The following is a 14,186-nucleotide window of genomic DNA, read 5'->3' on the forward strand; positions in this document are numbered from 1 at the left end:
GACGAGTAGTAAGAGCTAGGCAACGGGGACAGAGATGGGGGAGTGTTAAGTGACTTGCCCAGGGTCACACAGTTGGAAGTATGTGAGGCTAAGAAGCTTACATTCTGAGGAAAGTCAATACTAGGGAAGCATCATTGTTTTGGATGGAAGAATCACAGGTATTGTGAGTGGGATTATAGAATTGTAGTAGAAAATTCTCATATCTCCTCCTTCAGGCACCCCCTTATGCTTCAGGGACCACCTTATGCTCTAAGGACTGGCTTTGCAAGGCTGACACAATCGAAGCTTACTCCTGATAGCCTCTCCTTCCCCTGCACCCTGCTGGAATTCCAGAACAAAGCAAAGTAGTTCTGCTCCAGAGGGCACTGCTACTTCCCGTGCTGTGACCTAACAAATCCATGACTGGACAAGCCGGCCTGACCCCTCCATGGCTGTCCTTGCCTATGTCCTGATACCCATATTTGCCTGCCATGTTTGTGTTCGTAACCCATGGAAACCCCTGATTGTGTATGTATCATGGAATCTTTGGAAACCCCTGAAATAAATTATTTTTATATAGCTGGTTACTTCCCCTTTGCTTATAAGTATGCTCAGGTTTAACCCAATGCTAAAAAACAAAACCAAAAAGTTTCCATTGACTCTGATAGTCTTCTGAAGATATCATTTTATCTTCCTTTCACTGGTAGTTCTCTAGAAAAGTGTCAAATACTTGGCCTGCAGACAGCATGGGGCACAAAGAACAAAGAGGACCACATATGAAATTGTGAATCTCCATTACGTATAGCTTTTAAAACATATATATTTCAAATTTAAAATGGTAGTTTCAACACTACTTTGCTTGTCTGGGTCTCATTCTGCATTTTCTTTTGCTATCTTATTTGTATTTTAAAATGATTTATCAATGCTTTTTTTCTTTCTTTTTTGATTGATTTTGATTAATTTTCATTCTTTTCAAAACAACCTTTAAGTTAGTCATGACCCCTTTAAATCTTTCATTTCTGGGTTATTAGTTCATCAATTTTACCTTGCCCTCTCCCATCTCTACTGTGTGGGAGAAGGCCTTTGGGAGGGAGAATAATGCAAACTTTGAAGTGAATATTGGTAGGATTGTGTGGGATGAAATTGTGCCTTATTCCCCAATATACACTGATCAGTATTAGTAATCATAGATAGGCAACTTCCTATAGAAAAATAGTGAAGTTAGGTGCCCTCCACTAGGAGATATCACTCTCTCCTTTTGAAGAGTAGAAGAAACCCCTTCCCCAAGCAGCTATATATATATATATATTTATAGTATAGGCCTTTGATATTCTTCTCAAATGTGGCTAAAGAGCCCCACCTCCCCCCAGCTTCTTCTTTCCTGTGGGAAGAGATTTGGGTGTCCTCATTCCTATGAGAGAAATCTCAAAACTTACAAAGTTATAATCTTAAAAACATATCCTAAGAAATGATTTCTAAAATCCAAGAATTGTGATACTATAACCCGAAAAATGTTTCAAAAAGTGTTTTCATCCTGAATTGTTGCAATGCTGCAAATCCTTGGACAGGCCTAAAAACCTGACTCAACTAAAAACTGCAAACCTAAGGAATATTCCCATATACTTGGAAATGTTGGAAGATAAAGAAAAGACCCTCAGAAGCATTGGAAAAGATTAAGGAGAATAGAAAAAGATACAGATGATGGTAAAGTGGAGATAGCATTTGTGTTGGATCTCTATAAAATCTGAGTAAATGTGGGCATTGATGCCCACTACTTCTGAGACCTCTCAGACTGTGGAGCCAGTCTCTCTCTCCTCCCTAAACCTTGGCTTTGTGAGGATGCTGCCTATGCCCAGGCAGTGTTCCTCAATCACCAACACCACTGGGCCTCTGAATAAAGCCATGTGAACTCTGCCAGCCAAGTCTCCTACCTGCTCATTAGAGTGATTCATGGAAGCATGTATGAGCTTCCCCCCCACCCCCAATTACACTTCACACATCTACCAACTATCCCTCAAACCTAAAAGACCCATCACACGCCCCAAAAGGAATTCATCTTTCCCTCAAAACCTTCCCCATTCCCCCAACTTTTCTCATCACTGACAAGGGTCCTTGTGGATGTCAGGATGTTAGTTTTTCTTGGTATTCCCAGTGTGTTTGCACACAATGACTACATGTTTATTGTGGGACCTGAGAACTCATCTTGAGAGGTGTCCCTACATCAACCTTCCTTCTTCGTCATTTAGACAACTAGGAGTCAGTGAAACATTCAGAGATGGGTAATTAGGACTGGGATACTTGACCCTTTTAATAAAGCAGTAGAGCAAAGCAAATGCCTTCAATGTTGATGCTTTTTGGATTAGGTTTGAATCTCTTATTAGAATTCACCATCTAGTGGCAGCTTCTAAATGCAACTCTATCTAAACTGCAGGATGCTGACTCGTTTATTTCCTGGAAAAATTGTTATTTTTCACTTTTGGATCTCAGCCTCTAGACTTGCACACGTCAACTACTTAAGCTTAAAAATCGTTGGCTCCTAAAGTTCTCTTTACATCCCTGTGGGACAGAAAGTATAACTTTTATTTAACGGGTGGCATTTAAATGGTACTTTAAGTTTCGCAAAGCACTTTACAAATCATCTCACTGTCTCCTCACAATTGAAAGGAGGATAGGTACAATTATCATCATGATTTTACAGATGAGGAAACTGAGGCAGGCAGGGAATAAGTTATTTGCCCAAGGCTACCCTGGTGTCTTAGGCTGAATTTGAACTATGTCATAGCTAGGGCTGTATCACGAGGTAGCTGGGGCTAGGATAAATTAAATTACTTGTCCAAGGTCACATATAAGTGCATTTTAAAAACCACAACTCAAGCCTAAACTCCCTGAGTATAAAAGCATGCTTTCTCATACAGAGCAGGCGATTAACAAATGCTCAGTCGGTTTTTGAAAGCGTAGTTGAAAACATCGTGAGCCCCATTTGCCAGATTTGAAAGCCGAGGCTAAGGCTGTCTAAGAAGACAAGCCAGCGCAGACGCATAGAGCGGAGGAAGGAGTGAGAGAACCAACTTCCTCCTTCCCTTCACCCAGGTGTTTGTCCGCTAAGTCCCAAGTCCGGGGCCTTCTAGAGAACGGGTCCTTGACAGTGAACTCGCCAAAGGTGCCACAAGCAAAGGTTGACGTCTGGTCTAACTAAAACTTTTAACGTCATCAAATGTCCGGCGTCTCAGCCTCCATCTCAGAGGGGAACGGAAGTGACGTAAAGAACAGTGCGCAACTTCCTTTGACGTGTTTCCTAACTGGCACTTTTGAGAGGAAGCCTTCGAAGACTGTGTTGTCACCGTGGGTTTACCTTCCGTTTACTTTCCCCCGCCCTATTCTTCTCTACTCTTCAGCCCCAAGCCAGTCCCAACGGGACAGAACCCTCCAAAGCCCATCCTCCGAATCCAATCTTTAGTCGAAAAGGCCCGCCCCATTTCGAAAGCAGGCATGCTCATTGGCTCGGAGCGCCAAAAGGGCGAGACAATCCATAATATCAACATTAATCCTGGGAATTTGTCGGCTCTAAATACAGCGGCAACAGAGATTTGATTCCACAAAGATCCCCACCTCCTTCAAAGACTATATTCATTGGCTCAGCGATACAATTATTCTTCGTGCGTCACAAAGAGCCCTTTTACACACACACACACCCCCCTCCCTTCTCCCCCGCCCCTCCTAAATCTCGCGATCTGAGTTTCCATTCAGGGTGTGGCGGGAACGCAGATGACAAAGAGCCCCTCCCCTTTGCCTTCAATCAAAGAACAATGGTTTTGTAGGTACTAGCTGAGATCGGAAAAGTTACGAGTTCGAATCTCTCCTACCATGTTTACTAAGTACAGTAGAAAAAAAGCTTCACCTCGCCAGTTAATTTCTCTGAACTTCAGTTTGCTCCCCTATATTAATACCTGTATAATTTTGTGAACAGTAACAAACATGGAAGAGAAAAAATGCAATTGAGTAAAACTAACCAATATATCTACTAAATCTGTTAGTATCTGCAAAATCCATACTAATCGTACTAATAATCCCCCAATTTTGCAAATTCAGATTGCATTTTATAATCTGCTTTTGGGAACACAGTTCCATGCCTCCTCCCTTTTACATGGTTCTCATTGTGTATACTATTCTGGTTTTACTCATATCGCTTGTTTATATTTTCCTACTACCTCCTAGATTCTTCTATATTTATCATTTCTTACAGCACAAGTTATATTCCACTGCATTTGTGTACCACAATTTGTTTAACCATTCCCTAATGGAAGATCTCACCCAATTTCATTCCGATACCAGAATCTGCAGAGCCAGGATAGGTTAAGGGTTGGGGGCAAGGTACAGCTATCATGGGGTTCATTTCAGGGTGCAGCTACTATCCAATCAGTAAATATTAAATGCCTACTATGTGCCAGGCACTGTGCTAAGGGCTGCGGATAAAAACAGATGTACAAGATATTTGCTGCTCTTTAGGAATGGACAGTCTATTGGGAAGACAACACACAATTACGTTCAGACAAACTATATACAGGATAAAAAGGAAAGAATAAAGAGGGAAAGCACTAGAATTAAGGGAGATTGGAAAGGCTTACTGCAAGAGGTGTGATTTTCAGCTGGAACTTGAAGAAATGCCCAAGCATGGGGGCAGCCACTGAAAATTCCTGGAGTCAGGATATGGAGGGTCTTGTTGGAATATCCAAGAGACTAGTGTTACTGGATTATAGAATGTGTAGGAAGCAAATAAAAGGTTTGAGAAAACTGGAAAGCTAGGAAGGGTCTAGGTTATGAAGGGTTTTTGAATGCCAAACAGAAAATTTTGTATTTGATCCTGGAGGTAATAGGGAGCCACTATAGTTTATTGAGTAAGGGGGTGGAGGATAACATGGTCCAGTTTGTGCTTTAGGAAGATCACTCTGAGGGACTTGAGGCAGGGTGGCCAAACAGATGGTCATTTTATTAGTCTAAGGGGATGAGTGCCTGCATCAGGATGGGGGCAGTGTCAGAGGACAGAAGGAGACATATGCAAGAGATGTATATAAGTGAATAACACTGAGGATACAAAGCCAGAATAGAACAGTTCCTGCCCTCAAGGAATTTATATTTTAAAGGAGAGACAGCATACAGCTAAAAAGGTACTAAGATATAAATATAAGGTAACCAATGTTGGGGGACAGCATGGGAATTGGGAAAAGCACTAACAGCTAGGGGAATCAGGAAAGGCCTTGGGCAAAAGGTGGCACATGAGCTGAATCTTAAAGAAAGTCAGGCATTCCAAAAGGAAAGAAGAGACAGGAGGGCCCCAATCTGTCTTTCCAGCTTCTTTGTATATATATGTCCTCCTCCCAAACTCTATGGTCCAGCCTGGGGCTTCTCTTTGGTCCTCACACATGACATTCTAGCATTCATCCTGCTGCTGCCCATGCCTGGAATGCACAGTCTTTTCAACTCCACCTCTGTTATCACCTGGGACTCCTTAAAATAAATCCGGGGTCCTCCCACCACCACCACCAGAGGCCCCCTGAGATCTCTATCCCTGTCTTCTAGAGTCTTCCTGACTAGCTTCATGTGCTTGTGTCTTTATAAGAACTCTGTTCCCTCCTCGGTGACAGATTACTGGAATGGAGAGCTAGGAGTCGGGAAGCCCAAATTAAAATTCCACCTTGGGCAGTTACTGCGTGATGTTGGGTAAATTACCATTCTGTGTTTCAGTCTGCTCAACTGTAAAATGAGGAAGGCTTCCAGCTGTAAGTCTACGATCTTCTGAGGGCTGCCTCCATTGCAGGGGGTGCCCTGAGGTACTGCGTCAGATCCCACTGCATCCCTCCACAAGCTCCATCCTTTGTCCTTGGGACCTGGGGGACAGCCCAGTCTTTAGATATGGCGACCGTTTTCTTGGGACTCCTCTGAGAGATCTCTCTTTACTCCCTTAATACACCCATCCTCTAATATTGTGTCCTCACTGCCCTAAAAGTCCCTTCTCGGAGCTCTGGTCCTTCTTTATGGTGCTTCACACCCCTCAAAGTCAGAATCTCACTGCCTGGCCCCTGCCCCTGCCCCTCCTCCTTTGGAGAGTTCAGCCTCTTGAAAGAGAGCTGATTATGGGCAGCTAGGTGGCTCAGTGAATTGAGAGCCACACTTCCTGGCTACGAGTTCCCATTGCCTAGCCCTTATCACTCTTCTGCCAGAGGCAGACAGACAGAAAGAGGAGACAGACAGACAGAAATAGAGAGAGAGAGAGACAGAGAGAGAGAGAGAGAGAGAGAGAGAGAGAGAGATAGAGAGAGAGAGAGAGAGAGAGAGAAAGAGGGAGAGAGAGAGAGGGAGAGGGAGAGAGAGAGAGAGAGAGAGAGAGAGAGAGAGAGAGAGAGAGAGAGAGAGAGAGAGAGAGAGAGAGAGAGAGAGAGAGGAAAAGGGAGAGAGGGGGGAGAGAGAGGGGGGGGAGAAAGTCAGAGAAAGAGAGACAGGGACAGAGAAAGAGAGAGAGGGAAAGGGAGAGGAAGAGGGAGAGAGAGAGAACAAATTGGATGTTGGTGGGGGTGTGGGGGTGTTGACCCTTTGATGAGGAGGGGCCAGATATGGTAGAAAACTGAGACAATTTTACATCTGGGGCAGCCACTTGCTGCTATCAACTCTGGTGAGTCCCAGAACTCGACTTGCTGGGTTTCTTTGTTTGTTTTGTTTGTTTGTTTATCTCAGCCGGAGTGGGCTGGGCTCAGAAGAGAGTGGGCATTGCCAAGAGACTGCCAGTGTCAACAATGTGGCTGCTGGATCCCCTGGGGGAAAAAGGACCGCAAAGAATGATATCAGCAGGCTTCAGGTAGAAGTAATATGGAGGCCAAGAGTCCTAACCCAAAGAGAGAAGTGCTCTCTGGTGAAGGGGACTATTGGTCATCTTTCTTTTTTTTCCTTTTTTAATTGTTACAGCTCAACTTTATTTTAAACATAAAAATTTAAGAAATGAGCTACAAAGAGAGAACCAGGCGTGGAGACCAGAATTCCAGAGTTCAAATCTGGCCTCAGACACTTCCTATCTGTGTGACCCTGGGCAAGTCACTTAATCCCAATTGCCTAACCCTTACCACTCTTCTGCCTTTGAACTAATATTATCAATTCTAATACAGAGGGGAAGGGCTTAAAAAAAAAAAAGAGCCACAAAATACCAAAATTCTTTTCAGATTTTAGATATACCCAGCATACCTTCTATTTGCATGACTACACACCTACAACTTCTCCCACAGCTTGACTCTCTCTAGTCTTGTCTTTGGGCCTCATCATTCCACTGAAACTGCTTTAGGAGTCTCCTAAACCCAGAAACTCCCTCTTCTTGGTCCTGATACACTGACCTGTTGCATTTCCTCACATTGAGGGTTTGCTTCTGGGAACCAATTTCTCCAGTCCCGGTTTTGTTCCAAGCCTCACCCAGCATCACAGTTAGGTTTCCCCAGCAAATGGCCCATGGAGGGAGCTTCCCTGTTTGACCTGGCATGAGGCAGGAAGATGTTAGAGAAAGGCAGAGGGGGGGGGGGGGAGGACTCTGGCGACTCAGAGGTCCAAGATGGGCTATATTCCATCTCTGGGCCAGCGGTGACATTTTTAGAGTGGGTGTGATTGGGTCTTCCATCATTTCCATTAATTTCTCAGCAACAAAAAGGCTTTTTATTTGTTTAGCTATTCAAGGAAAGCTGCTGAGTGAGCTTGGGAAAATTATTCCCCCCCTGGACTTGTTTCTCATCTATCAAATGACAATGGCCTGTCAACAAAATTCCCTCCAGTTGGACCATTCTAAGGCTCCTCCTAGCTCTGTCATCCTATGATGTAAGGCTCTTCCTAGGTCAGATGTTCTGTGTCCTAAGGTTCCCTCTCAGTGCTGTCAGGCTACATTCCAAAGCCCCCTCCAGTTCTGATATGCTCTAGTTCTAAATGGCAGTGATTTCCAAACTGAGTCTACTTTTCTGTCTTATTCAGATCTAGTGTTCTTAGGCAGAAATGGTATAGTGGAACTATACTCTCATAGAGTCAGAGACAAAGACACAGGAGATAATAAGGGAGAGAGGAAGGAAAGAGGAAGGGAGACAGCGAGACAGGAGTATTCCAGTGAAAAAAAGAGAGGGAGAGGGAGGAGTGAGGGGATGAAGAGGGAGAAACAGAGAGGAAGGGGAAGAGAGAGAGAGGAAAGGAAGAGAGAGGAAGGAGAGGAGAGGAGAGGAGAGGAGAGGAGAGGAGAGGAGAGGAGAGGGAGAGAGATAATGTATTCAGGTTCAGAATTAACTTAATTCACTCTATGTTCTGGTCAAACTGGACTCCAAACTGCCCCTAGACACCAGAGTCCAGTTTTCTCACCTCTAATTATCTACATTGCAGCCATCTTTCAAGGCTTTATTACCCAAGTTCCTACCGTTCAGAAATAAAACATCTTAGAAATTCAACACTCTAGTGTTTCAAATGAGGAAAAAGATGGTCCAAAGAGATTAAAAGACTTGCATTTATTTATCCAACAAGTATTTATTAGGTGTTTTCTAAATACCAGGCACTGTGATAAGCTGAGGTTAATTTAAAAAACAAAAACACAAAACCACCAGTACCTGCCCTCAATGAGCTTACAGTCTTATGGAGGAAACATTAAGATATATAAATACAAAAATACTTAGTAAATAAAAGTTATTGGTGAGGCACTAATGCAATTGGCAGGATGAAGGCAAGTCTCCTTCATGAAGGAGGTGGTATTTGAGATGAGCCTTGAAGGACATATGGGATCCTACCAGGTGGAGGTGAGGGAGTCTATTCCAGCTATGAAGGACAGCCTTACAAAGGCACGAAGATGGTAAATATAACTTTTATGTATAGGGAACAGTTAATAGACCAGTCTGGCTGGAGCTGAGTATGTGTGAAGAGTAGTAACCTGTAATGAACCTAGAAAATTTCCCTGGAGCCTGATTCTTCAGGGCTTTACAAGATGGAGAAGTTTGTGTTCTGGCTTAGGGAGAAACTGGGAGCCATTGTACTTTCTTGAGCAGAAGAATAAAAACTAGTGCTTTAAGGATATCAATTTGGCAGATGAAAAGAGGATGGAAATTCTAGAAAAAAAAGCCAATTAGGAAGCTAGGTCAATAGCCCTGGGGAGAATTGATAAGGGCTTGAACTAAGGTGGTAGCTCTGAGTGGAAAGGAAGGGAAAGCTTGAAGGTGATGGCCAAGAACTGGTAAATATTTGTATATGTGGGATAGGGGAGAAATGTGTGAAAGTAAAATATCAAGGGGACAGCCCACCCAGCTTGGATCCTGTGCATCCCAGTGGCACGTCCCTCAATATCCCAGTGGGCATCCCCCAGCATCAGTGCCAGTGTCCTGGCTCAGGTGTAACGACATCACATGTCGTTGAGAGCCATTGGTCTATGATAGGGGACTGGAAGAAGCAGACGTTTTGAAAAGCCAGCCAGGAGAGCTAAAGAGCTCTCTCTCTCTGGACTAACTCTCTGGGCTGGCTCTCTGATCCCTCTTATCTTATTGGGAGATCCCTGACAAGCATCCGCTCAGTGTTGGCTGCAGTGAAGGATCAGATTTTTACCTAAAGTTAGGAAGGCTGAAATCTATTCTCTTTACTAATAAGTGATTATAAATCTAGTAATAAGCCTCCAGATAAATTTATAATGGAGGGAAGATTCAAGGGCAATTTTTCAGTTGAGATGGGATAGTGGTAACCTCAACAGATAGAAAATGAGGAAAAGGGCAGGATTTTAGGGGAAAGGTCAATAATACTATTTGGAACAGATGGTCTACAAGACCTCTTCTGGGTCCAGAGCTTTGAAGACAAGGGCTGGATATATATATATATATATATATATATATATCTGGGAATCAACGACATTGAAATGATAGTTGAATTCACAGGAACTGATAAAATCATGGAGAGAGTGGACAAAGGGGCCCAAGACTGACTCAAGGGGGCAAGATATTGATGAAGATACGGCGAAAAAGAGACTGAGCCATTGGGTAGATGATTCATAGGGTCATAATGTTAAGAGCTCAAATGGATCTATGAATGAATTAAAAAAAAGTTAAATGCTTATTATGGCCCCTATCCAAACTTCCTTATTTTACAGGTGAGGAATTGAGGCTTAGTGTTGAAAGAACTTATATAGATATAGAGTCAGAAGCAAGAAAAGCAGCATTCAGAAAATCCAGGCAGAAGAGTGTCCTGGAAGAGAGAAGACCAACAATGTCAGATGTAAAGGAAAGGTCAAGAAGTCCAAGGTCTAAGGAGATATTAAAGTATGATTCCATAGGGAGTACGTAGCAGAACCTAGATTTAAACCCATTTACAGACTCTAAACCCAGTTTGCTTTCTAATACAAGACCCCTGCCCCGTCTCATCTGCCCAACCACCCAAGTCATCACTCAGTCAGTTTCCCTCATGGAATGCTCACAGGCACAACTAAGTGGCCCCTTCTTCTGCAAGGACTTTTCTGATCCATCACCCTCTCCCCAGTGGTCAGAACCTGACCCTCCCCAATGAAATTACTTTGTATTTACTTATCTGTATACCTATTGTTTCCCTCTAGAGGAACATAAACTCCTTGAGGGCAAGGGATCCTTTTTGTCTTTATATCACCAAGCACCCAGCACTGAGACCTGCTCCGAGCATTTAACTGAACACATAATAATATATGGTAAGCTTTGTCTCAACTGGATTGTAAAATTTTTAAGGGCTGATATTGAGTATTGGACATCATTTTGGTCCTAATGTCTTGTACAGGCCCTAAGTAAGATGGGTGCCCTAGGTCATTATGCTAAAAATAATTCTTGTTTATATAGTGCTTTAGTTGACAGAGGGCCGGCACATGCATTATATCACACTTGAAGATCCTAGCAGTACTGTAGATTTATTATTCCCATTTTATAGGAGAGTAAACTGAGGCCAAGGAGAAGTGATTTGCAAGTTGCCGATGATTTTTTCAAGGCTATGGTAACAATGGAATTGAATAGAACTAGTTATTACATTTCTGGGCACAGAAGAGTAGATGATGGCTCAGGTCCATCTTACAAAGGATGAAACTGAGATTCCAAGTGGAGATGACCCACAATAGTTAGCAGAGAAACTAAGAATCCTCATTACAGATTGTTTCAAAAGGGTCCTACTTTCCCCATCACATACAGGGTTCCTCAGGGGTAGAGGTTCCTTTCTTCATCCCTCTAGTAGCACTTGACCACGTATATAAGGTATTTAACTGTTTTCCTATTCAGGCATCTCTCCTGAGAGGAATGGAGTATCTAATCCAGAAATAGGAACGGGAAGTTGGGTTTGGTTGGGCCCTTCTGCTTCACATCTTAGAAGACCAGAGATGGTCAAGGGAAGTATTCCCCTTTCTGAGGCTACCATCTTAAGCTTCCACACAGGTGGCCCAAGTACCGATACTGACATGGAAGGCTTGATGATCAGGGCTAATTCTCAGCTCGGCTGTAGCGGTCTTCAGGAAGCCAAGGGCCACTATCTCCCCTTTATTAGGGGGAGAGCTTGGCAGGACTGTACATGGGGCACCTCCAGTTCCCTGAAGCTGGATGGGTAGTGAGGCAGCAGAGAGCTGAGGACCCAGCTAGACATGGCCCCATTGGGCACAAAAGGCACAAGCCAGGAGTCCAAGGAGATGGACAAAGGCAAAGAGCGTGGTAAGGCACACCCACTGGATGTTTATTATTCTTTAAATTAATTTAAAAATTAAAAAACAGAAGGGTTTCTAAAATTCATCGAGCCCAGGAAAGGAGAAGAGGAAAGGAGGAACGTAGGATGAAGAACAAAGGAGTCAGACTGGTCACAGTGTTGGGAATATTTCCTCCCAGCACTGTGGCCTCCCTGAACCTCTCTGTGCTCAGCTGTCCCATATTCTTCTGTGAGACTCAAACTTGTCCTGTCTTGTCCCCACATTGAGGTAGGACACCTATATTAGAGTTAAAAGTTATAAAATCAAGGGATAAAGGGGGAAGTTAGAGGTAGAAAAGAGAGAAGGAGAGGGCAGGAGGTGACAAAAGGAACAGAGTTCTGAGGCTCCAGGTAGTGTCATGACCCCATAACCCACATCCTGACTCCTCCAAGTCCCATCCAAGCCCCAAAGGCACCAAGAAGAAAGGAGCCATGAGTTCCAACCTCAACCAAAGATATGGATGCTTATACTCATTCAGAGGGTTAGAGCTGAAAGGGTACCTAGAAATCATCCAGTCCAATGGCCTTGAGCTTGGAGGATACTTCTTCTCCCACCCTCTTTCCACACTAGATTTAGGGAAGAGTGGGGAGGAGAGGATGGATAGCTCCATTACAAAAGGTCAAAAGGAGGTAAGGGGAAGGAAAAGATGGTGGGAGCCAGACTAGAATAGAGACCGATGTCATCTGTCCCTTGGCAACAAGGCATCTTTGGTCAGGGAGTAGTAGTGCTGGGTAACTGGACTGTTCTCAGCTGAAGTCTCGGTTGGGCAAAAGGAGTGGGGCAACCAGGGTCCAAAGGTAGAGGAACAGCCCTGCCCAGCTGGCACAGATCTTCACCCAGACTGCAGTCCAGGTGCTGACCATCTTCCTGGTGATATCATTTGGCCTGGAACAGAGACACCTCTGTAAGCATAAATCTTAACCCCAAATCCTAGCCCATAGGGAACTGAAACTCCCATCAGGCCCCAGCCTGGTCTCTAAATCCCTTTAAAGAAGGGATACTGTGGATGGGGCAGGGGGTAGAATTAAAAAAACAAAAACAACCCTATTTTTAAAAAACCCTTATAGTAACAAATTTAAGACAGAAGGGCAAGGGCTAGGCAATCAGGGTTAAGAGACTTGCCTAGGGTCACACAGTTAGGATGTGTCTGAGACCAGACTAGAACCCAGGTCTGAAGATCTATCCCACTGGGCTAACTAGCTGCCCCACCTGGTAGAATTCTAAGAGGGGAAGATGGGAGTCCAACCAGAGGATGGGAGAGATTATAGAGAATGGATTCTCAAAAAGATGTAGTGGAAACTACTAAAGATTTCTTGCCTCTAAGTTGCAGAAAAATTTGCCCAAATTATAAGATTCAAGGGCATAAAGTCATCCACTTCTTATGGTTGAAGGTACCATAATTGGCAGAAATGGATATGGCAGGTGGGGCTCCCTTCCCCTAAGACTAAGGTCTCCCCAAAGGTTTAGGGCACTTTGATAGCTAGCTAGTGTTTATAGAGTACTTTAAATATCATCTCATTTAATTAATATAAGACCCCTGGGAGTGTAGCCTTGCCCCACTAGCCTTCATTCTGTCCTCTCCTCCTAGGCTGGCCACTACCAGCTCTAGGACCCTCTGAGGTTGTATAAACTCTTTTCCACCCTGGGTTCCCAGCTAGGTATCATACATATAGTGCTCAGCTTGGAATCAAATCCTGCCTCAAGCATTTACTAGTTGTGTGACTCCTGGGCAAGTCACTTAACCTTGGTCTGCCTCAGCTTCCTCTTTTGTAAAATGGTACCCTACCTCCTAGGGCTGTAGTAAAGAGCAAATCAGATAATCCATGTCAAATGTTTTACAAACCTTAAGGCACATATAAATGTGGGCTATTACCATGATTACTGCTATTATTCGGGGTTTGGTGCTCCCTGAGCTGGGCTGGGGGGAGACCACTGGCTTCTAGGATAGGACTCACCTGTACCAATTGGTGAGTGTCATCATGATGTAGAGGGAGGCTAGGAAGAGGCAGAAGTGGAAGAAGGAGTAGCTGTAGGAGACCCCATCTTGCTCATTGTCATAGGCTCGGCCCTCGACCCTCTGCTCCTGCTGACCCTCCAGCATCACTGGACTCTCCTCTGTCTGCATCAGGCTGTTCACATGCTTGTTATCAGAAGAGCGGATGCTACAGAGGAAGCAGAGGGGAATGGGTTGAGACATAGGACCTTGGCCATGGCCCTGAAGTCAGAAGGTTGTGGTTTCATCTCTGAGCCAAGCATAAATGTCCTCTTCGGTGTCTCCCCCTGTTTGGGGAACACTAGCTGAGCAGGGAGGAAGATAAGAACAAAAATAACAAAGGACTCCAATGTACTTACTATAGGAACAATGTGTGACCAACGATCTGGGTCAGATAATTCACAAAAGCAAAGGTACAGAGAGAGCTAGGTGGCTCACTGGATTGAGAGCCAGGCCCAAAGATGGGAGGTCCTGAGTTCAAATCAG

General features: G+C 44.1%; 1 protein-coding gene across 3 annotated transcripts in view; it reads right to left on the bottom strand.

The window, feature by feature from the left end:
- Positions 1–8,476: 8,476 nt before the first annotated feature.
- The window catches only part of SERINC2 (serine incorporator 2), a 46,676-nt gene continuing 40,966 nt past the window's right edge, over positions 8,477–14,186 (bottom strand). For all 3 annotated transcript variants that reach the window (XM_056795354.1, XM_056795353.1, XM_007492976.3), the window contains 2 exons: positions 13,663–13,869; positions 8,477–12,592 (listed from right to left, as the gene is read on the bottom strand). In XM_056795354.1, the coding sequence (XP_056651332.1) occupies positions 12,454–12,592; positions 13,663–13,869 (346 nt within the window). In that variant the 3' untranslated portion in view covers positions 8,477–12,453. The remainder of the gene's footprint in view (positions 12,593–13,662; positions 13,870–14,186) is intronic.

The sequence above is a fragment of the Monodelphis domestica genome, chromosome 4, assembly GCF_027887165.1.
Source record: "Monodelphis domestica isolate mMonDom1 chromosome 4, mMonDom1.pri, whole genome shotgun sequence".
Lineage (NCBI taxonomy): Eukaryota > Metazoa > Chordata > Mammalia > Didelphimorphia > Didelphidae > Monodelphis > Monodelphis domestica.